Raw genomic sequence first — 22845 nt, 5'->3', positions numbered from 1 at the left:
TGGCGCACGTGCGGGCCGCTAAGTGAGCTGCAGCTCATTCGCAAAGGACTGCAGCAGGCACTGCACCGTGCGGATGGGTACCGCGATGCTGCGTTGCTGGTGGACGTGGCGTATGGCGCGCTGAAGAAGGCAACTCGTCATCCACGATGCGTCCATATCCGAAGCGGAGGCTTCCGCAGGTGCCAGTGCGTCCCTGCCGTCAAGCAGAAGTGCTTTCAGTGCCGCATCGTCAGCGGCTTCGGCGCCAGCATGCAGTGGGTGTGCCGGGGCACGCGTACCGCTCAGCGGGTGAAGAGCAAGAGTCTGCTCTGTGCGCAGTACCTGCCGGCACTGGTATAGCAGCCAGAGCAGAAATGCTATCAGAATGCCACACGAGCGGTGCATGCCGGCAGAGCAGTGCACGAGCGTCACCTCCGGCAGTTCACCCCACCCACCCGCACAGAGCCGATGGCTTGTCCCATCCACTGTCGCCGCAGCGCCGCACATGCATGGCGGTGGCACTTCACCCCATGCGCTGATGAAGGCATCGCTGCGTAGCTGCGCGTCGATGCGAGCGGCTAGAGCTGGTGGCCACGTCAACGAGGGGTGCGGTGACGGTGGTGGTGCCGTGAACACCGTCATCGGTGTGGGAACGAATCCAGCCGCGCCAACTGCTGCTGCTGCTGCTGTGGCGGCCGCAGTCCATTCCCCGGGTGCGGGTGCGGCGGACGGCATCGGCAATGGGCCGCCTTGCATAAAGGAGAAAAGCGACGACTGGAAGAAGACGGAGAGGTTGAAGTTGTCTGTGTCCTCAGCGGGCACGACCCACCGCCACAGCAGCTTCCCGCTCAGCGGCAGCATCGTCACATAGAGCGTCATGGAGGACGCTGTGGCGGCCTGGGCTGGGGTTATGTGAGTAGTGCTGGGGTCCGTGCCTTCGGCGTAGGGGTTTGCGGTGCCTGGCATGTGGGCGTACGGGTACCACACCAAGGGCTGCAGCAGCGATCGCGTGCTGAAGAGCGGACTCGGCGACTCCGGCTGCTGGCTCATCGCACATGTTACTGGGCAAGAGGGCATCGCTGCGGCGGAGGACAAGAGTGGCTGCTGCCGCGGCTGAGTTGCCCTGGCTGACAACGTCGGCGCACTCTGGCTGTGACGCAACGTCGTCGTCTCTGTCGTGGCGGCAGAGGCGGTGCTATCGCCGGCGGCTTTGTTTCTCAGATAGCCGGAGAGAAGGTAGTTCCGGAAGGCGTCGCTTTCCTCTACCATCAGCGCAGCTGCTGCCTCCTGCACCGGTGTGAGCGACGGAGTCGTCGTCGTGCGCATGTCAGATGCAAGAGAGCTCGACGCAGCTGTGATGGTGCCTGTAGAGGCAGCAGCAGGTCTTGCCAGAGTTGTCGCTAGCGCCTGTGCAGTTACAGCTGGGTCAGGCCCAGCATGACGAAGCAGCGGCAGTGTCGGCTGGGCCAAGAATTTCTCTAGATTTTCCAGCAGAAGCTGTTGTGGTGTCGTTACAGATGCCGCCGGTGCCGTGACAGCCAGCCCGTCGCTATAGCATTGCACTATGCGACTCACCTGCAGTAGCTCCATCAGCAGTGGTTGCCACGCCGCGTCCTTACCACTGATGTACACCTGCGCCGTGCGAAGTGACTCCACGTCGTCGAGCGGCGTCGCCGGCGGGTTCTCATCTGCGCTACAGGGCAAGTCACACGTCGCCGCCCTAACAGCCTCCTCGTACGCTGTTGTCACGCGAGCCGCGTTCAGGCACCGTGTGAGAACGTCTTGCTGGAACAGGGGATCGGGCGTTGGGCTGAATGTTCTGTCCGTCGCTCCTGGTGTAGTGCCGGTCAAAGTGTCCGCCGACGACAGCAACATGGACAGAGCCGAAGCAGCGGATCGAGGAGGGGAGAAGATTGCCTGCGCTGAGCGCCGCGCTACCTCGCGGTCGTCGCGCATGACGTACGCGGTGATCATGTGCCGGTAGTCTGCCATGTAGCGGCGCACAAAGCTTAAGGCGCACCGCTCCAGCTTCGACAGCCCCCCTTCCTCAGACCCCTCCGCTGCTGCTGCTGCCGCCGGTGGCTTACCACGGCTGGGGTGACCACCGTGTCGGCCTTTGAGTCTCATCCACTGCCCCTGAGCTTGCGGGTCCAGTTGGTAGGCCCCTGCAGGACACGTCGCGCTGTGGAGGGAGTCGGCTTGCAGTTCACGTTCCCGCTGTTTCTGCAGCTGTCGCAGGCGCACCTGCACAATGAAGACGATCAGCGCCGCACGGATGAACTTCTGAAGGAAGAAGATGACGTCCACATCATCGCGTGGCCGTGACGCAGCCGCGTCCGACTCTACCCCACTCACCAAGTCGCTGCCGGTACGGTGGGGATCGTCAGTCGACAACCGATTCGGTGGGCGCCATCCGAATCCTATCCCAGCCGCGTCCAACTCTGCGCCGTCGTTCTCGACCACCTGCTCGACGGCATTGCCTTTCTGCAGTGCTGCACTTGTCTCAATCGTTATCTGCCCGCCTGCAGCGCTGCTGCCCACCTCAATGCCCTCCTCCTCCACCTCCTGCTGCTGCTGTGCGTCGGCAATGTCACCGCCTCGCTCTATTGCATCAGTGTCCCCTAATGCAGACACCGGCAGCAGGGCGGCCGCAGCTCTGCTCGTGCCAGCGCCCTGGCTGAGGGTGCGATGGTCGGAGTCGAAAAAGTGTGGCGGCGCCGGCGGCAGCGGCGGTGTCCCTCCGCTGTGCAGGGAGGCCACCGGGTAGAACAGCTGTGCGGCCTTCTTGCGCGGGTAGCTGTCGTTGTACAGCGTCAGGTCACCTCTGGCCGCAGAAGATGTGAAGGTAGAGCTGCTGCCGGCAGGCGGGTCTACCGCTGCGTTGGACACAGGCGCCGCTTCTCCCACTGCTTCCACGCAAGTCGGTGCAACGGCGGTCGCGTCGATCGTCGCCCTTAAATGGGCGTCCTTACGCTTGTGAAAGAGCTCCGCAGCAGCTGAGGTGGCGCCGGCGCGACGAGCGGCGCTGCTGCGGAACGTGTCGCTGGGATACGCGGCCCGAGAGCGACGACGCGACGTGCGCCGCTGCCGACTCAGGTACAGTGTCGGAGGCTGTATTTCCTTGTTGAGCCACCACTGTTGCCGCATAAGCACCGCTGCCGAGGCCGCTGCCGTGCTCGGCACACGACTGCTGCTGACTCTGCCTCCCACCTGACCAGAGGACCCGGCCATACAGCCAGCTAAATCTGCCGTCGTTGACGCATTCTCGCCTTCTGCTTGTCCCAGCTTGGTGTCTTGCAGCATACGGCTGAGTAGTTTCGTCGTCGAATGACTCGCCGGGAGTTGATGTCGCTGCGGCTGCGACTGCGGCAGTGAGGGTGATGACGGCGCAGCGACTCTGCCAAAGTAGTACGCCTCCTCCCAGGCATCCCTCTCCTCCGCAGCTGAGAGCTCTGGTGGCCACTCAGGCACTACCGCTGGTGGCCGCCGCAGTGGATGCTGCTGCAAGAGCGTCACGGCTGCCGTTGCTGTTGTTGTTGTTGTGGTGGTGGTGCAATTGTTCATGGTTGTCGTTGCGGTAATCTTGCTCGCCTCCGTTGTCGCTGTGGTCAAGCCGAACCCGCCTCCGCTGCTGTTGTTGCTGCTGCACGTGAGGTACGTGCGCTGTGGTTGACGAAGTGCCGCTGCCCAGGAGATGCTAGGAGTGCTGGGGGATGGCGTTGGTGACGGCCCTCCGGCACCCGTCGCAATTACTGTGTGGGCGCAGCCGCCACGACTTGTACCGAGTGAGGAGCGCGACAGCACAGGCGCATGCTGTGCGGCCGTCGTTGCAGCAGTCGTCGACGTCATGTATGAGGACGAGATGGGAGCGGAGGGGGAGGACATGCTAGAGAGCGACGTGACGCTGCTGTTGTGCATCGATGCAGCTGAGCTTGGCGGCTTATTCTCGTTCCCGCTAACACCGACCTCTGATACGGCAGAAGTTGCTGCGGTCGTGTTGCTGCCTACACCCGGTCTCACACGACGAGCTATTCGCGCTCTCATCAGCTGTTGGTCGTGCCGCGCCGCCTCGTAGCGTGCCAGTAGCTCCAGTCCCCACGGCTGATAGTACAGGGCGGACAGCGGCCGCTCCCGCACCCACTGCGGAAGTTCCACAGGCGTCGCAGGCCCGGCTGAAGATACCGGTGTACTTGACTGAAGATGATGCGCCTCTGCTGATCTGTCTGTCCGAATGTCTCTTGGAACATCAGCCCGGCCAGCTACGCCGGCCTGATTACCGACGTCGCCAGCTTCGCCACCGCCGCTGCTACCAGCAGGAGTAAAGGACCTTGACGTCGGCACTGCAGCTGCTTCCGGTGGTGGGGCTGGCACCACGCCTGACCAGGATGCACTAGAGGAATCTGTGGCGGCTTCGTGGCTTTGCGGCGAGGATGCAGCGCTGCCGCCGAAGGGGTGCACCTCCTCCGACCCGGCGCCCAGCACTAGGGGGGAAAGGGAGCAGTGAAAGGCACGTGGCGCGGAGAGCAGTGGGGTCGGTCGGGGCGGATGCGGGTGCTGCTCTTGCACAGCGGAGGCTGGAGAACCATCGGCGGCTCGGACGGTGCTGCTATCGGCCTCACTCACGATTGCCTGTGGTGAAGGAAGACGAGTGAAGCTCGTGCCCGCGATGAGAGCGGGGGCCGGTGGTGTTAGGGCGCACCTGGAGTGCGATGGGGTCAAGAAGTGCGGTGTCCGCTCTGCTTCTCCGGGGCTTCGGGGTGCCATGGAGGGCGTGACGCTGGAGCTTGCGAGACTGCGCTGCTGCTGCTGCTGTCTTGACGCCACCACGCCGGCAGAGGTGCCGTTGCTGCTGCCACTGCCACTGCCACACCTTGCGCGTGCTGCTTCTGCAAACGTGCTCGGGCGGGGACGGGCAGCGACACCGCTCGGCTGCAGGACTGGGGGCGTCGTTGACGTAGTCGCTGCTGGCAATGCAGGTACACGCGCTCCAGCCACCATCGAGTACGTTCGAGGCGAGGATGGCATAGAGAAGACGGTGCTGGTGGTGCTCGCGCCGTGTCCACCCATGGACCTCCCCGTTACACCGGAAGTCAACGACGACGACGCTGCGCGGTGCTGTAGCAGCAGCAGCAGCTCTTGTGCCTCCGCGGTCGGTGCGGTGTACAGGCTCGCGGCCTTTGGCCCCTCCGTGATGCTAGGCATGTAGACACGCATTGTGCGCCGCCTGCGTGTGCACATGGCCTTGCGCCTGCGGCGTGCATTCCTGCCGCCTTTGGTGGTCGAGTACGGCGAGGCGTAGCTGCAGCCGCTGCCGACGCCGGTGGCAAGGGTAGTGCGCGGGGTCGCGCGTCCGCTCACGGTTCTCGACCACACACGACTGAAGGACATGGCGCTGATGCTAACTGTCGGTGAAGCCGGACAGGAGCTCGATGGCCAGACGCCGCCGCCGCTGCCGCTGGTGCCATGGCGGCTCGAAGTCCACTCCTCGTCTTCCTCACCCCTCTCGTTACCACCGCCATCCTCACGCGCGGCTGCGCCGGAGCTTGCCCTGCTGCCGCGGTTGGTGCCAACATCGTGGGTACGCAGCAGCAGCAGTGGCGACTTCGTTCGTGCCGATGAGTGCATGATGGACGCACACAGCCGATCGGCGGCTCGCCGCATCATCACCGAGGGGTGTGGCGGCTGCGAGGGAGACGGACGCGATGAGTGAGGAGTGGAGTACAACATCTGAGATATCACTGCGGTGGCACCGACTCCAGGCTCTGCCTCCTCATCGTCGCCGCCAAGGTGGTCGAGGGAGGAGGTGGAGGAGGTGCAGCGGCGCAGGGGAATCCTATTGCCGTCAAGCAGGTGGTGAGACTGGTGAATGTGGCGACGCGTCTGCGACGCGGGGGAGGACGACGGAGGAGAGGGTGGCGACGACGACAATGACCACACGCCCGAGAAGGCTGCTGCGCTGTTGCCGCGCGCTGCCGTCAGCACTGGCGGGCTTCTCGGCGATGTCGCCGTCGCGCCACTGTACGAGAGCTGACGCTGCTGCTGCTGCTCTTCCTCAGAATATTCATGTTCAGGGTTCGCGTTAACGGTTGTTGTCGCGGCGGTAGTGGCAAGGGATATGACAGACGGCGTCGGCGAGTAAAAGAACGTCTTGTTCGTCGCTGCGCGACGGCAGCGATGGCGGGACTGGGATGGCTGCTGCTGCTGCTGCTGCTGGAGGTGCTGCTGAAGGCGGGTGGCTGACAAGGTCGGTGGCTGCTGCTGCTGCTGCTGCTGCTGGCGAAGGTGCTGCCGGTGCTTATGCTCCTCCAACTTACGCTGAAACTCCTCCAGCGAGGGTAGATACTGTGCGTGGAAGATCGAGGAAGATACGGAGGACTGGGGTGCCGCTGTTAAACCTGCTGGTGACCCGGCAGTAGTTTTCGGTTCGCGCGCTAGCGCCCCGTCGCTCTGGCTGTGTGGAAGAGTACTGCTAGCTCCCTGCACAGGAGCTGCGCCGCCACGCTGAGCCCCTGCCACTGCTCTGACGCCGCCGCCAGCTCCGCGAAACAGGTATTGCGACCAGGTGAGCGGCACAGTGGAGAGGGCAGCTGACGTACCGACTACCATGACGTTCGTTACGCGCGCCAACGTCGGCGGCGGGGACCGCGGGTCGGGGGCGACACCAGTCGCAGTGGCAGCAGTGCTTTGGCGCGTACGTTCTTTCGCTTGCTGATCTCCAGCGCTTGCTTCCATCTTCGGCATGATGTTTGATGCATCGCTGCGCTGGTCAGCCTGCGCAGGCTGCAGGGTGCCAGTTGAAGATGCTCCAACGGCTGCAGCCGCAGCCTCAGTCTTGTTCTTGTCGAGGAACTTCACCGACAAGCCCTCTTGCTGTGCTTCTGCGTCTACTTCCTCTTCGTTCATATCGCTGCTACGTGATGTGGGTGTGGCGGGGGTGGCAGTCGGCGCTTTCACTGCCGCTGCCGCGCGTTCTCTGTCTATGGAGGGTGGCACCTCCGCAGGGGATTCGGCGTCTGGCAGGCGCAGTGGGCACGGTGCGTGCGGGAGTAGCAACCGCAGCAGCTCCACATTCCACGTCAAGGAGGAGAAAATGTACGTCACATCCTCCTGGGGCAGGAGCCACGCGGATGATGGTGGCAACGACGCTGACGGTGGGAGCACTGGCGATGAAAGTATTGCCCCGGGCGCAGACAACACCCGTGACGCTGCTCCGCAGGCCTCAGCAGAAGTGGGAGCACCCACAGTGGCGCGACCGCTACTGGTGTTGCTGCCGGGAATCTGGGGCGAAAAGGCCTGAGACGCTGCGGGCGACTTGAATGTGTTCGGTGGCGTTGCCGATGGCGCCAGCGATGGTGGCGTTGCGGCGTCGGGGGCTGCGTTGTGGACGACCAGAGCCGCCCCGCTGGTGGCGCTCTCCGACGGCGGCGACGCACCTATTGGGTGGTCGTGTGAGGCAAGGCTGCTAGTGCCAGAGGAGGCGCCGTGGGCAGACGTACAGCTGCCACCCGCGCCAGACGACTTTAGTACAGCCGCGCATTTCTCGACGAGCGTTGCTGCCTCAGTCGTCTTGGTTGGCGAGTCTGACAGCGCGGCGAGCGTGTCCATTGGCGCCGTGTCGTGAAGAGCACCGAGCGTGCTGCTGCTCGTGGATCTCAGTGTCACGGGATCTGCACTGAGTACTGAACTGCTGCCGTCACTGACGATTTTGCTCTTCGACTGCCCCATCGCTGCTGCATGTCGCTGCAAGCGGGCCAGCACCTTCGATGAAGGGATGTACATGGACGCCGAGGCGTGATTCTCCATTGCTCTTGCAAGCTTTGGCTGTGTGCGTGTGTGCTCTAGGAGTGCAGCCTCACAGCCGAAGAGACGAGAGCGAAGAGGAGGGAGGGAGGGAGGGAAGGCCTGCAGCTGCTGCCGGGTGCGTGCGAGCAAGTGAATCGGTATTTTGTGGATGGGTGGTGCATGGGAAAGAGAGAGAGGGCCAGGCAAGGAGAGGAAGAAGATTGCATGGATGAGCATCACACCTTGGTGGAGGAGTAGCGGGAGGAAGTCTGGAAGACCGAGATGAACACCCAGAGAGAGAGAGAGGGGAGGGGAAGGCGTAGCAATTACGCCTCCTCCGGGGCTGCTCTCGAGGTTGCGGTTGTCCACTCACTCCCACCACTAGCAACGCGCAACCGCTTGGACTTAGCGCCAGTCATCGTGTGTGTGTGTCTTTGCGCATCTCCCCCCTCCCCCCTTCCCGTCACACACACGCACACGGAGAGGGGGGTGGAGGGGAATCGAGGCGGGCGAGTGGGGGAAAGCCGCCCCGTTCGTTTGTCTCGCGCTCTTTCTCGTTTTCAACATTTTTCCTGTGAGTTTAATCAAAAATTTGTTGTTTAGCCCTTCGCCCATTTCCTGCGCACGCGCGCGCTCGTGTGTGTGTGTGTTTTGCTTCACCTTCGGTGAAGACAAAGGGAGAGAGGCGGTGGCGATGGCGGTCAGCGAGCACGTCAGTGCTGTCGAGGAGAGACACTCCGAGGGCGCACGGCCGCGTTCACGGGGAACTGAACAGGACGGTGTTAGAGCGGGCGCCCCTTCTCGGGGACGCACACACGCACACGCCTATACACGCCGCCCTCATCATCTCCGTTGAACACTCCCTCCCTCTTCGCATCTCCAGCCCCTCTACCACCCAGAGAACGATGAATATAAAAGGCAAGTGTGCGTGTGTGTGCGCGCGCGTGGGGATGGGGGGATGGGGGGGGGTTATTCCACCAGCACCTCCCTTCTCTCTGTTTCACATACGCGAAGGCTCTCTGCCCAGTCACGCCTATGAAGGCTGGGCGGCGAGCCTTCGCGTATGTGGTGAGGGCACAGTCCACACAGGAGGGGGCGTCGTTGAACGAAAATGGCGTTGAGGAGACGTGTTAGGAGGACAAGGTAAAGAGACAAGAGAGAGAGCAAAATAGCGCGCCTGACTGCGCGTGTGGATAAGCCTTATCAAAGGCCCCCCTCCTCCTTCTCCTCCTCCTCCCCCCTAACTCACAGAGTTTGCGCAGGTGCACGCGTGTGCAAGAGAGGGTCACCAGTGCAGGCGTGCACCTTGCGCGCGGGCAGTTTTCCCTCTCGCTGCGTTGCGCGGCGGGGTGAGGTTAAGAGTAAAATAGAATAACATGAGCGACCATCAAGAACGTGCTTACGTACAGAGATGGTGGGAGAGAAAGAAAGAAAGAGAGGTTCGCCAGTCGCGGATAAGCCCCAGTCGCTGACCGACATCCACGGGGACACCCACCCCACCCACAGACTTACCGTCCACATACCCCCTCGCCAAAAACATCGCGGGCTGCAATCGAATGAGGGAGGAAGGGAGGTTGAACAAGGAGCGCCGATAGCAGCGCTGCCATTTCCTACTTCCTCCCTTTCTCCTATCAACCACCTCCGCCCTCCAGAGGCGCGTTACCCATCGCCGTCCCCCCTTCCTCCTTTCCATCGCTCACTCGCACCGCCTTCGCATTTTGCGCCCGCTTTCCATCAGCGCACGCTGTCACCTTCTCTTCCTGCAGAGGGTGAGTCGTTCATTGATGCGCACCCGCCATTGCCTGGAGGGGAGGGGGGGGGCGGCGCTGGTGCCGGTGCGGCACTCATGGAAGAGCACAAGAGAAGGGTGTGGAGGGGGGGGGCGTGGGTGCGGCGCGGTTGACGAGTTCGAAAGTCCTATGCGACCCTCTCGGTATGCATGCTGGCTGATGCGTGTGCATCGAGACCTACAGCGCGCGCGCGCGAGTCAGCCAGCGCCTCGAGGCAGGGGGAAGACACCCGACAGGCTTGAACGCTGAAAGAATGCCACAGAAGGCAGCCATACCGGGCGAAGAAAGCGAGAAAAAGGCGCGCAAACGGCACGAGACGACAAGGCGAGGGCGCGTGCGTGCGAGTGGGTGGGGCTCGCTCGCCCTGCCTTTTTCAATCCCACGCGGATTCGTATTGGTGTTTCAATCAGCGACGCGGAACATTCAACAAGGGATAACGCGATAGGCGCGAACGAGCGAGCCGGCCAGTGACTCGGGCACAGGGGGGTGGGGTGGAGGGGGGGGGGGAGAGGGAGAGAAGGAAAAACATGATTTTGATTAATTCGCCGTCTGTGCGGGTGCGTGTAGGTGGAGGGCAAGAGGCAGCACCCCCTCCCCTCCCCCCCCACACACCCACACCCACACACGCACCCGCACCCGCACAGACGGCGAGAAGCGACACGGGAGAGAGAGAGGGAAGCACACACACAGACAGACAGACAGACAGACAGGCCGGTACCGATACGATACAGCGAACTCTTCACTTCACTGCTCTTCGCGCGCTTTCTCTCTCTCTTTGGACGCCGTTGTTTGTTTGGTATCCGCATGAGGGAGTCACCGCACAGTCGAAGAGAGAAATTATGGAGACACAACCCGCACACTCCCCCGCCAGCATCCACTCCAGCGGCAGTAGAGGAGCGGAGAGAGAGAAGGCGCAGGCAAGAGGAGAGGGGCGAGGAGGTTGGCAGTAAAGAGACTGAAAGACGCTGAGCGACAGGAAGCAGCTAAACACCTGAAGATGTAAAAGAGGCCTGGCGCTGGTGGATCGCTGAGGGTCGAGGAGTGGGGGTGGGCGGGGTCAATGCGCACGCTGCTGACTCTCTCGTGCGGAGCTTTTACGAGCAACAACACTGAGAAAAAAAAAACGAAGTGCGACGAAGAGCGGGAGAGAGCGAGCGAGCAGAGGTGTGGTGGTGGTGGTGGCGCCGACGCTCCTCCTGCCAGTGGAGAGGGAGGGACAAGAGGAGAAGGCGCTGAGCGTTATGCTCCTCGATGAAGCGGCGACGCCCGCACGCCTACAGAGCGCAACTTATTCACACGCACTACACACCTGCCAGAGGAGAAGGAGGAGGAGGGAGGAGGGAGAAGGGAGGCGGCCGAACAAAGCGGAAGAGGCAACATGCAGGTAGCGAGGACTTGCATGCGTCATCTATGGTGGGGGGCGTGTGGATGCGCGGGTTTAAGCGGCTGCTCGGGACGCGGGGGAGGGGGGGGAAGTGGCACCTGAAAGGAGGCTGAGGTCCACATCCGAGCAGCTAAAAATAACCACAACAAATGAAGATGGGCTAAATAAGCCAACGACGACGACGACGACAGCCGAAAAAGGAGGGCAATGAAGGAGAGGAAAGGAGGTGTGGGGGACTGGCTGAGCATACACGAGGCGAGAGCGGAGGCCAACCAGGCTTGCCACAGACGCGGGGAGGAAGAGAGAGAGAGAGAGAGAGCTGACGCACGACAACACGAGGAGGGGGACACAGGAAAAGCAACATAGAGCGGCAGAAGAGATCGATCAGTCCGGTGAGTAAAGCGACAGGAGGAAAGGCAAAGGCATGGGGAGATGTGGCGGCGTGAAAAAGGGGGAGAGCGTTTCAGGAGGAAACCAAAGGTCCCGACCGAGGCATCGAGGGAGAGTGTATGTGTGTGTGTGACGACATCGAGTGCCTCGGGTCGCCCCCTCCATTTCGGCCTCACCCCTCTTGTTGCCGTCTCCTTCATGCAGCCCCCCACTCCCTTTCCCTTTCCTTCGCTGCGAAGAATACCGCCTCACTTGCGCATACTGACAAAAAAGGCCCCGCGGGACACGCGCGCCGCAGCTCTCTTCCACTCGCACTGTGTCTCTCTTACTCTTTCATTGCCGGCTAACCTATCTCAGCATGACCACTGCACTGCGCCGCTACGCCCTCCCGTTTGCGATGTACCTCCGTTCCCGCTTCCCTCTCCTCGCCACCCGCCACCCAGTCGCCGTCGTCCTCAAGTCAACAGCACACATGCAACTCCCCCTCCTCCCCTCCTCTCTTCTCCTCCCAAGCAGCGCACAGTTTAGAGAGAAATGTACCTGAAGAAAGAGTGGAGGGTGCGTGAGTGAGTGAGGGGGAGTCGTGGTGAGCGTGACAGGGAAAGTAGGCAAACACATAACAGAGAAAAACTACGATCGATCAAGGGGGATTATGCGTTCCTGCAGGAGATCCACGCCTACACACAGAGGGACCTAAGCCACGCCCACATGCCCCTTCGATGAATGTGACCCGACAGAGCTATTCGACAGCAGCAGGAGCAGCGGCAGCAACTACAGTGAAGCGTCTTGGTGGGTGCTGCGGATTAGCCCCTGTCACGCGGCACTGGGGCGGCGATGGCTTGCGCAAAGAAGCAGGCGGAGATGATGGCGGTGACGACTATCGTGAAGATCCAGCCGGCGTACATCTTCAGTACGAGGATCCAGCGCACGCGGTGGATGCCGACGTCGACCATGGAGATGGCCAAAACTGCACCGGTGATGCAGTGCGTAGACGATACAGGGATGCCGTACGTGGACGCCAGCGACACGACGAGTGCCGTGGCCACCTCAGCCGCGCAGCCGCGTGCCGGCGTCAGGACCGCCAGCTTCTCGCCCAGCAGCCGCATGATAGGCAGCCCGAAGGTGGCCAACCCGACCACGATGCCGATGCCGCCAAGGCACAACAGCCACAGTTCAATGTGCGCCGTGCTCGCCACGTTACCAGTATTGTACAGCTGGTAGATGGCAGCGTAGGGACCGATTGAGTTGCTGACATCGTTGGAGCCGTGCGCCAACGACGTGCAGGCAGCAGTGACGATCTGTAGTAGACGGAACATGTACTCGGCGCGCGGGTCGAACATGCGCACGCCGCTCTCGTCATACTTCAGGTAGTTGACGTTCGGATCGATCTCAGACACGCGGGGCGCATCGTTCTCGTCGAATGGGCTATCCACATCCGAGGATTCGTCGCGCACGACGGCGCCGTCCACCAGGCGTGACACTGTACTGAGTTTATTTTCCGCGCGTGCGTCCTCCGCATCGTTTCTGCCCTCCTCGATGAGCTTGGTCGTCGTGGGGTTGCACAGCGCCTTGCGCTCCTTGCGGCGCTGCTTCTCCAGCTTGTGGCCCTCGGCGGCCTGCGTCCTGGTCTCGAAGGTGCGGATGGCCGACGAGCGCGCGCCCGCCAGCTTCATTCGCATCGCCTCCACAGCATCACAGCCTTCCTCCGCCGCATGATTTTCACCGGAAAGGCGTAGGGACTCGATGCGGCGCTTCATGAGAGGGATTGCCGCCAGCGACGCCACCGCCACGCCGGAGGCCACGACGACTGCCACCCACGCCGCGCGCGCGGACGACCACGTCAGCAGGTTTTTGGCAGCGTTGAGGAAGATGAAGACGAACTCGAGGAAGACGACGACAAACACGACAACAGGCATGAGGTACGGAGCAAGGCGCACGGCAAACGTGCGTTCAAGGAGCAGGTAGCGGGCCATGCTGTACAGTATAGCGGCAACGATGCCGGACAGCAGCGGCGAGATGAACCAGGAGATGACGATGGGGACAACTCCAGAGATGTAGGGAAAGCTGCTCTTGCGGCCGGCCCACACCACCGCGTCGCCACCGCCGTACACCAGCGAGAAGCCAATGATGCCGCCTGCGACGGCGTGGTGCGACGACACGGGCAGGCTGTTGATCGTGGCGAGCAGCAGCCAGATGAAGGTCGCGCCGAGCGTGCAGAGGAAGCCGTACATGAGTACGCAGGGATCCTTCTCGAAGTACGACAGTTTGGCGATGCCGCTGGACATGGTGGTAGCGACTTGGCTGCCAAGCCCGACAGCGCCGGCGAACTCACAGACGGAGGCGATGAGTATTATCTGTAGCATTGTGAGCACACGCGAGCCGTAGCTGGTGCCGAAGGCGTTGGCGAGGTCGTTGGCGCCGTTGCCGCACGCCACGAGGAAGCCCACAAACCCCCCCACGACCACGATCCATAGATACGGGTGGATCATCTCTTGTAAAACGTTGCCGAGAAGAAGCGCAAAAAAGAGGGGGGGGGCGAGACAGCAGAGTCGAGGTTGGGGAGGGGAGGGGGTAGCAAGTGGGTGAGGTGAGGCGCGTGTGTGTGTGCGTGCGCGTTGGAGTCAGACGATGCCTGTGAGAGCACTAAGGAGCGGCGAGGGGGTTGGCGCGAGTGCGTGATGGAGCGGCAGATTCGGAGATGGAGATAGACGAAGAGGGAGAGGGACAAGGCGTGTGTGTGTGGGAGGGGGGAGGAAGGGGGGGGGAAGAGAAGGAATGGCGGTTGACGCCTTAACATGGCTGGGGAGGGGAATGACCGGTCGTCTCAGCGCGAATGCGCCGGAATCGCGGGTGCTGTGCGACCATTGTGCCGCGCGTAGGTGCAGATGCGGCGGCAGCAAGGCGGAAAGAGGCGCGCTGCCAGCCGAGGCAAGAGCGGTAGAGGATGAGGGGACGCATGACACGCCCCAAGCCTCGTGTTGGCTTTGGATCCTTCAGCACCACGCGTGTGTGTGTGTGTGGGTGTCGTCTCACGGTACGCAGGCGGGCACAGTCAGCGAAAACGAAAGAGAGGGCGAGAGAGGACATTCGGGTCGCGTAAAAGGCCCCCTCTCCCCACACACCCCGCCTGTTGCTGTTTAAAGGGGCGACCCGCAGCACAGGTGAGGCACAGCCAGGAAGCAACACGAGCACAACCGAAACAGTGAAGAGACGACGTAAGTGATGAGGAGCCAAGGGAAACCCGACACCCTGACGGGAAAGAGAGAGACATAAGTGGACCCCCGTGGGAGAGGGAGAACGGGGGGAGGGGAGGGCGTGGTGGCGAGTCTGGGCAGGTGGTGTGGGTATGCAGCGGTAGACGGTGACATGTGACTGACGGGCATGCCGGCGTTCCCAGGTGTGTGAAAGGGTCTCGACGTGTGCCGGAGAGGAGGAAAGAGATGCCCGAGCGGCGCAGCACGGCATCAAGCACAAGAGGAAGGATGCAGCAACGAGGCCGTAGCGTTCACATGTAGATGCAGCAGGGAGGGGGGAAGGGGCGAGAGAGCGGCGGCGGGGTGGGTGATGGGCGCTGGGGAAAAGCTGGCGCGGCTCACTCTGTCAACCCCCCCCCCTGCGACTCACTCAGCTTGAATCACACGCGAATCACGTATAGATGGCGGCACGTCACGGTGCACGTGGGGGCAGTCCTATCGGCGGCAGCGGCGGCGGCGCTGTGTAGACGGCACGTGTGTTTTGGCTACGGTACAACGGACTGGGTCGTTGTGACAGGCTCGCTGACATGATCAGCGGCGACACCGACGACGGCTGCTGCTGCTGTTGCTGGCGGGTGCGATGCTGCTGAAGGTGTTGCGAGGCGGCATAGGCGTTGTTGCGGGCGTGGTGTAGCAACCAGTTGTTCAGCACGATATCATCCCACATAACGAGGGAGATAAGGCACATGTACACGTACACGGTCCAGTGATCGTGGCCGCTGATGAGGAGGCGGCGCAGGTAGTACACCTGCCAGGCCCAGTTGACGGCGCAACAGAGGGCGTACACGACGAGTGCCACAAACGACAGCACCCGCGCCACGCTCGCAGAGACGCCGAGGAAGCGGGAGGCTAAGAGCACATTCACACAGTACGCGAAGGACGAGAAGGCCGCGTAGACGACGACGCAGCGGCAGACATTTTCGTGCTGGTAGTTGTTCATGATGCTGAAGTAGTTGAAGAGCACGACGCAGGCGTGATGCACCCACGTTGACCACCGCATGCGCCGCACAATCACCATTGATATGAAATCGGGAATCGCGTAGAGGCAGCCGAGGTTGCGCAGTATGTTGCTCTCCCACTCGTCAAAGACGATGATCTTGACCAGGTGTACGCACGCGAAGGGCGTGATGGAGATGAGGATGCCCGCCTTGATAAGGTTTCCAATGATGTAGAACTTCTTGTCCTGCGACGCGATGCGGCGGAAGGAGTCGGAGAACCGCTCGAGGAAGTAATATATCATGTAGTAGGAGGAGAAGATCATGTAGCTGCCGATCAGGAAGAGGCCAAGGTGATCGCGGGTGTCGAGAACGTGCTGCTGGAGGAAGTACACGACAATGATGTTGAGGGCCGCTGTCAGCGCCGACACGATGATGGCCGGCTCAAGGCTGAGGCTGATGTCAGATACGTAGGCGCGCACGAAGGAGGTGGAGCTATAGGACGGTAGGCTGGAGAGAGCGCTGAGGCTACTGGCAATGCCGCTACCGAGCGCGCTACCAGCTCCGCTACCAGCTCCGCTGCCTCCGCTGATGGTGGTACCGCCGTGAGTTTGGTGGCGCAGGACTGCCGCACCTTCGTGGAGGGTGGCGGCCCCTTGCCCCGTTGCGGCTCGGTGCTGTCCTCTGCTTGCCTCACCGAGAGTCGCGGGATCGTACGATGATGCGGCAGGTGGGGAGTTGTGCTGCCGCAGGGAAAAGCTGGATGCTGCGACCGTTGCTGTTGCTGCTCCGCAGCCCACGCGAGTGCTGTCATTATGAACATTAACAACGTTCCTGCCCATGCAAGGAGTCCGGTGAAGCGCGTTTTCCCTAAATCTGGGCCTTGCCGCGCCAGCTGAGGCAAGAGCAGCGTCGTCAGAAGGCTCCACTGCATACGAAGAGCGGCGGTCCCCCAGAGGACACGCCTCGGGCTCTTTCGGCCCTCTTTTACGGGCGTCAATCACCGCTGCTGCGTCAGCCGCGGGTGACACGCCAGAGGGGCTTCTCAGCGGACCGCATGGGGTCTGTTTATCATCAATCGACAGGGGTGGAAAGCGTGAGTCAAGCGGGGCATCTACGCCACCGTCACTTCTTCGCTTCTCAGCCGCTGCCGCAGGCCCCAAAAGTCTGCTGCCGCCTTTGCCGTCGCTGCTGCACCCGCTGCTCACACGATTGGGCGCGTGGCCTGTGCAGCACGCCGGCGCGAAGCTCGACGATGCCGCCCCCACCGCTGCTTGTGGTGGCACTTCATGCAAAGACGGCGGCGGCGGTGGATACAATGGGGTAGGCACTGCAGCCGTCGACTGCTTGCGCAGATAGTACGCTTTGATAAGCTGGAGAAGCTCACCGTCAAACTCATCCATTAACGGCGGCATATATGAGCCATCCTCCGTCCCTGAGGCTGGCGGTGGTGGCAGCGGTGGCGCTGCTGCCGCGGACCAGCGCCGTAGAGACGTCGGCGGCGCTTGGACATCGACGGGGACGATGGAAGTAGACTTCTTTGCCACTCCTTGGCTCACCTCTGCGTCTCCATCATCGCGGGCGCCGTGCTCGCCACCGCCTTTGCCGCTGCCACTGTCACCACTGCAGTCTTGCCGTCGTCCGGACGAAGGTGACGACGAGCACACATCGACGTTCACACCTTCCCCACAGGCTTTACGTTGATCAGATCGCGTCGCCGTTGCTTCGGCAGACGCGCATGCTGGTCCGGTGATGCCGTTGTGCTGACCCCCGTTGGTATCGCGGCCCTGCCAGCTGCCTACGATTGGCGCCGTGGCACCGTGTCCCTCAAAACCCATGCTCGCCTCGGCGTTGTCGGCGTCGTGTCGGTGCGCGATGATCTCCATCAGGTGGCGCGACGGCGCACCGGCGACACGGTGATCACCTGCCCCACTACAGATCGCATCATCAGCAACGCCCCGCTTGCTTGCTGACCCTTCCTCTTCTTGACAGTCGAGTTCATTGACTGAGGTGCCGCTACGACGAGGTTTTCTGGATGCCGACGAGGGCGACGATGCCGAGGACGACGGTGTACGCATTGATGACAACGCGTCGACGACTCTTCGCCCAGCCGGTGGGCCCGCCGATACTGTAGCCTGTGCTGCGGAGCGGAGAAGATCGGCGGTGGCGTTGCTCCAGACGATGTCGGTCACAGGGCTCTGGTACAGGAGCGCCGAGGTGCCGCAGTACAGGTCCAGCTCATCCACCACGATATCCTCCTCGTTTTCTTCGACATCCGCCTCTTCGGCGGCGTGCCTCTCAAGTGGCGAGCCGTCGCCGCCAGCGCTGCTGCCGGTGCCGCCGCTGTGGCGCGTATACGGCGGCTCTGACGGCCTGGCGATGCGACTGCTGTTACTACATTTCTGTTTCTCTTCGCCTCTCCGTACACGCGGAGTCGCCCTCACTTTGTGCGCCGCTGCCACCTTTATCGGTCCGCCCGCCTCCATAGGAACGACGGAAGTGATGACGGTGGCTATTGGCGGTGCGGCAGCCGCCCTTGGCGGAGATGATGATGATGATGATGAAGCGGTGCTACAGTCCGCCGTGGTGGGGGGCGTTGCAGGCCGCATAGCGATGGAGGGGGGGGGGACGCGACGTCGGATGGGCCCAGTCGTGCACGCGGGTTGCGATTACAGCGACAAGATCTGCCTTCGCTCGTTCGCTTCCTCTACGCTGGTTTGCCTCCTCTTCACTCGCAGGAGGAGATGCCGGCGTACACGTTGATGCGCGGGGCTCTGAATCGAAGTGAGTGTCGAGAGTTCTTTCATTCTTCGCTTTTTCATGTGTTGCGTTGGAGTGCGAAGTTCCTCCAAAGATGGCGGCGAGTGTGTGTGTGTGTGGAGAGGAGGGGGGAGGGGAGGGGGAAGGTAGGAAGGAAGGGATGGAGGAACGGGAGGAGAGAGAGAGAGGGCGGATGTGGAAGTGCAGACGCACTCGTGAGTTCTGTCTGTTCTGCGAGTGAAGGAGGGTGTGTGAGGGGAGGGGGTGCGGAAAGGGGGATGTCGTACGGCGGACTTACAGTGGTACCTTCACCACCCACTCACCCCCCTGAAAGGAGGCCGGCGAAGGAGAGAGAGAGAGGGCTGCGATGCAATCGCGCAAACATGCCACGTGAGAGAAGAGGTGCCCGCTCGTGGACACACTCACTGTTCCTCTTTTCCCCCTTCTCTCGTTCTGTGTTGCATCGTTGAATCCGCTCATCCGCGGTCTCTCCCTTCCCTCCCTCTCCAACCATCAACAGTAACAACACCGCCGCATCGTTCGGCCGAATACGCGAAACGCGCGCGCCGTTATAAGCAAAATCGCCCACAGAGACCAACACGTCTTTTCTTGACCCCTTTTCCTATTCCCTTCCACAGAGGAGCTCCCTCACTTCACCCGACCTCGCCATCAGGGGCCCATCGCGTGGCGTGCGAGGCAGCCGTAAGACACACACACACGCGTGCAAGCAGCAATGCGCCGACTCAGCCATCCCAGCACGGCCCCCGCCTCAAACACCACCCACCACCCGCACAGCAGGCCGCCTCACAGCCGCTCCCCGTCATGCCGGCCGCCACGTGGCGCATCCCACTCGTGGTGGCGCAGGCCCCCCCCTCTCCACACCAGCAGACAGCGAGGGCCGGGTGCGATGCGTCCGAGCCACGCCGTTCAGGGACTTGACCGCTGACATCAATGGTGATACATAGCTTAGGCTCCTCTACGTTGTAGGTGCTTGACCCTCTCAGTACCAGAAGTGATACGGCGTTGACAGAGATGTGGGGTGAGTGGGTGGGGACGGACTGCTGCTGGGGCTTCCCCACACTCTGCGCGGGGCACTGGAGCCTGAGATGCCACGCGCGGAGGTGTGCTCCTCCCCCCCTCCCCCTCCCCCCATACACACACACACGCACGCACCCTTTTTGATGTACGCAAGTGTCACTGGTGTCTCCTGCTCATGCGCATGACAGCATGGGCGTTTTCACCGGGGCGTTGTGGGACGACACAGTCATGGCACCCAGCCAGCGCTTCCCGTTCCGGCCCAGCAGGAAGGCGAGGATGTTGACGACGCCGTTGCCTTCTGCATATATACACCGACCGCGACCCGCCGCCGCCGCTGCTGCTCTCCCGGTGGTCATGTCGCGGGCCTTGGATGGACACACGGCCGCGTAGTAGCGTTCCTCGTCGTCGTCGATGGGCACAACACGCTGGGCATTTTGTGCGTCCCTGGGGAAGATCGACACCAGCTCGCCATCACTGCCCTGTCCGAGCGGGTTTGCCAGCTCCATGCGTGTGGCGCCGCGCCAGACACCGATCCACTGGCGCACGGCAGCATAGCCAATCAAGAGGGCGGAGATGGCACTGCAGTGCAGCACCCACACGCCGAGCGTCGAGGCACGCGTTGGCCAGAGGTAGTAGCGGAAGAGAAAGAGACTTCGGTGCGCGTAGCTGACAAGCCTGGACGGCTTGTGCTCGGCGGCGGCGAACGCGGCTACTGAGTTGAGGTAGTCCATCGTAATATTGTCTAGGACGGCGTACTGGCGGCACGGTAGCCCGTGCAGCAGGACTTCCATCGCTGTGTTTACCCAGGCGAAGCTCAAGACAGGCGCCGCGGCAGCCAACACGGACGGCGCCACTGACTGTGCGTTTGCGCTGCTCCACGTGGTCATCGACATTGCCCCCATCGCAGCAGCCGTAGGTGTTGATGACGTGAACGATTTAGAGCGGCGCATCGCTGTGGCCATCGCCTCGGTGGTCTGAAAGGCAAAGAAGGCGTCATGGTACCACGGCATGCGGTCAGGACAGCGCAGCAGCACCGTCGTTTGCTGAATTCCCCACACCATTACCAGCAGCTCAAACAGCGCAAAGCACGTCAACGAGAGCACGAACAGGAGGTGGTTCGAGCGTCCGATCGGGCTGTCCAGTAGACTCGAGTGGCTGTCGTAGCCCCGCACGATGACGTCGCGCTCACGACAGTAGAAGGCGCGCAGCGGTATTTGCATGTGGCGCTCCTGGAAGAAGAAGCGCGGATGCAGCCAGCGGTACTGCCGCGACGCGAGGATGCGCCAGATCGGAGACGTGCGCAGCGTGCCCTCCTCCGACGCACGCATTATCGACCGGCCGGCGAGCAGCTTGCACAGCACCGCGCATGCCACAGAGATGAGCAGGAGCAGCGTGAGCACCCAACGCACGAGGCTGTTCGACTGCGCCATGTATGCCTGCTCGGCAGCCACGAAGGCTGGAGTGGCGGCGACGTTGTCACCCTGGAGCTGGTCCAGCGGGCTCGACCGGAACGTGAGGAGGCGGACGAGAGAAAGACCAAAATAGTGGATAAGGGGCTGCCGCTCTGTGCCGACGGCGACGTCACGGCCGGAGAGGGAGAAGAGTGGCACCAGCTGCAGGCTGTTCCACGCCCACACCTGAATGACTGGGAGGGTGAGCCAGATGAACAAGTTTATCGGGTCGCGCAAGCGGAAGCGCCACGTGCCGCGCACCGCCTCTGCAATGCTCCTCGGAATGCCGATGCGCTTGATCATGGAGGGCGGCGGCCCGCTGCGGCTGCTCTGCGTCGGACGGGGCACCATCATGGACCACAGAACGTTCTTGAAGAAGAGTGCCCCAAACGGCAAGTAGCTCGCAGTGGGTGGCAGCACCGTCATCACAAGGAGGCTGAGAGCCAGGTACACAGGGCCGGCGATGGCCATCATGGCGAAGGTGGTGTTCGTGCGGATCATGCGTAGTGTGCCGGCGGCGCGGCAGTCCCGCACGCACACGTACCGACCGCTGCTGGCGCTGTTGCTGTTGGTTTCTGCGGACACCGCCAGCAGCGCTGCTTTCGTCGAGTCCGCCAACTCACTGAGGTTGTGGTCAGAGAATGCGTTATCGGAGGTGGACGTAGTCGTGGTAGCTGTCAGACTCGACACGGGGTACGAGTTCAGCACATAGACAGCCTCGAGATGATTGCGGACGCGGGCGTGCTGCAGTGCCGTCCAGCCGTCGCTGTCTGCGATGTGACGGTCGGCGCCGCGGCTGAGCAGCAGCTCCATCACCTCAGAGAAGCCCTCGCGCGCGGCCCACACCAGCGGTGTGCGGCCATGACTGTCCTGCGTATCCACGTCATAGCTCCAATGGTCTAACAGGTACTGACACGTCGCAGGAGAGTTGCGGTAGGCGGCCCAGTGCATGAGCGTGTGCCCCTCCACATCGCGCTGCAGGGGGTTCAGCAGGTAGTACAGCTTCTTCGTGCGCGGGCTCACACACGTGGCGGCGTGCGCCTGCTGCTCCGCGGACGGCTTGTAGAACACGAGACCGTGATCGCTGGTCTGCAGGAGATGGCCTTCGCGCGCCGCGTCCTCGGTGAGCATGAGCAGCAGCGCAAGGTGGTCGCTCTGCACGGCCGTGAAGGCGGCGTCGAAGCCCTGCCGATCGCAGTGACTCGGGTCGGCACCGTGGTCAAGAAGGTAACGAACGACGTCGGTGTGCCCGCCGGTGATGGCCCACTTGAGTGCTGTGTGGCCGAGCGCGTTGACGGCCTCCAGCGGCGCGTCGTGGTCTACGAGGAACCGAACAATCGGCAGGTGTCCCTTGAAGGCGGCCCACATGAGGGCGGAGGCGCTGTTGCCCTCGTACATCGCCCGCCGTGTGGGGATGTCGACGGTTCCCTGAGACCACATCAATATGGCGGCCTGCAGGTTGCCGAAGGCGCAGGCCTCCTCAAAGCACGATGGGAACTGGCGCCGACGCACGGCTTCGTGCTCTCGAAAGAGCCGCTCCTCTGCTGTGCAACCTCGTCGCTGCTCCGCCGCCGCTGATAAGTTACTGTGGCCCATCATATGATAAGGGAAGTCATCGGCGAGGTTGTGGAAGTTCCAGTACTCCTTGTGCGGGGTGCCAGGCAGGTACTCATCAAGCCCGACATCCTGGCTGAACATGTGCTCGATCTGCTCCAGCATGGTGTCGCCGATAATGTGGTTGTTATTCTCTACCGTTCGTAGTTGTACTCGGCTGAGAGTCTCACCTCCCTCCCGAGCGGCAGTCTCAGCCAGTGTTCGCCGCTGCCGCTGCTTCTCTCTTCCTCGTTTGCCTTCAACACAGAGAGGTGTATATATATATATGTGTGTGTGTGTGTGAACACTGGTAAGGTGTGCGGGCTTGTGGTAGTGGAGGGGGGGGGAGGGGGTAGGGTGAAAGCGGGCAGCTGCGCTCTCGCTGAGGTTTCGTTGGGTGGGTCGGGCGAGGAGATGGGGGAAGGGGAGAGGGAGAGAGAGAGGCAAAGTCACAGGGGAAGGCACAGGTGAGAGGTATGATGGACACGT

General features: G+C 62.3%; 4 protein-coding genes across 4 annotated transcripts, besides 1 other annotated feature; all 4 read right to left on the bottom strand.

The window, feature by feature from the left end:
- Positions 1 to 18: 18 nt before the first annotated feature.
- On the bottom strand, positions 19 to 6882 carry LPMP_030460 (hypothetical protein; the record flags this gene model as incomplete). Its single annotated transcript, XM_010702687.1, has 1 exon — positions 19 to 6882. One exon carries the CDS (start codon positions 6880 to 6882, stop codon positions 19 to 21), a length of 6864 nt encoding a protein of 2287 aa, XP_010700989.1.
- A 5246-nt stretch (positions 6883 to 12128) lies between these two features.
- On the bottom strand, positions 12129 to 13814 carry LPMP_030450 (phosphate-repressible phosphate permease-like protein; the record flags this gene model as incomplete). The annotated part of the gene is made up of 1 exon (XM_010702686.1): positions 12129 to 13814. The coding sequence occupies one exon, from the start codon at positions 13812 to 13814 to the stop codon at positions 12129 to 12131; it is 1686 nt and encodes a 561-aa protein (XP_010700988.1).
- Positions 13815 to 14991: 1177 nt separating this feature from the next.
- LPMP_030440 (hypothetical protein) lies at positions 14992 to 18000 on the bottom strand (the record flags this gene model as incomplete). Its single annotated transcript, XM_010702685.1, has 1 exon — positions 14992 to 18000. The coding sequence occupies one exon, from the start codon at positions 17998 to 18000 to the stop codon at positions 14992 to 14994; it is 3009 nt and encodes a 1002-aa protein (XP_010700987.1).
- Positions 18001 to 18930: 930 nt separating this feature from the next.
- Positions 18931 to 19417: a repeat region.
- A 68-nt stretch (positions 19418 to 19485) lies between these two features.
- On the bottom strand, positions 19486 to 22482 carry LPMP_030430 (hypothetical protein; the record flags this gene model as incomplete). Its single annotated transcript, XM_010702684.1, has 1 exon — positions 19486 to 22482. One exon carries the CDS (start codon positions 22480 to 22482, stop codon positions 19486 to 19488), a length of 2997 nt encoding a protein of 998 aa, XP_010700986.1.
- Positions 22483 to 22845: the final 363 nt, after the last annotated feature.

The sequence above is a fragment of the Leishmania panamensis genome (assembly GCF_000755165.1).
Source record: "Leishmania panamensis strain MHOM/PA/94/PSC-1 chromosome 3 sequence".
NCBI classification, from domain to species: domain Eukaryota; phylum Euglenozoa; class Kinetoplastea; order Trypanosomatida; family Trypanosomatidae; genus Leishmania; species Leishmania panamensis.
Note: the sequence above shows the minus strand (reverse complement) of the source record. Positions and strands in the feature narration are given on the sequence as shown.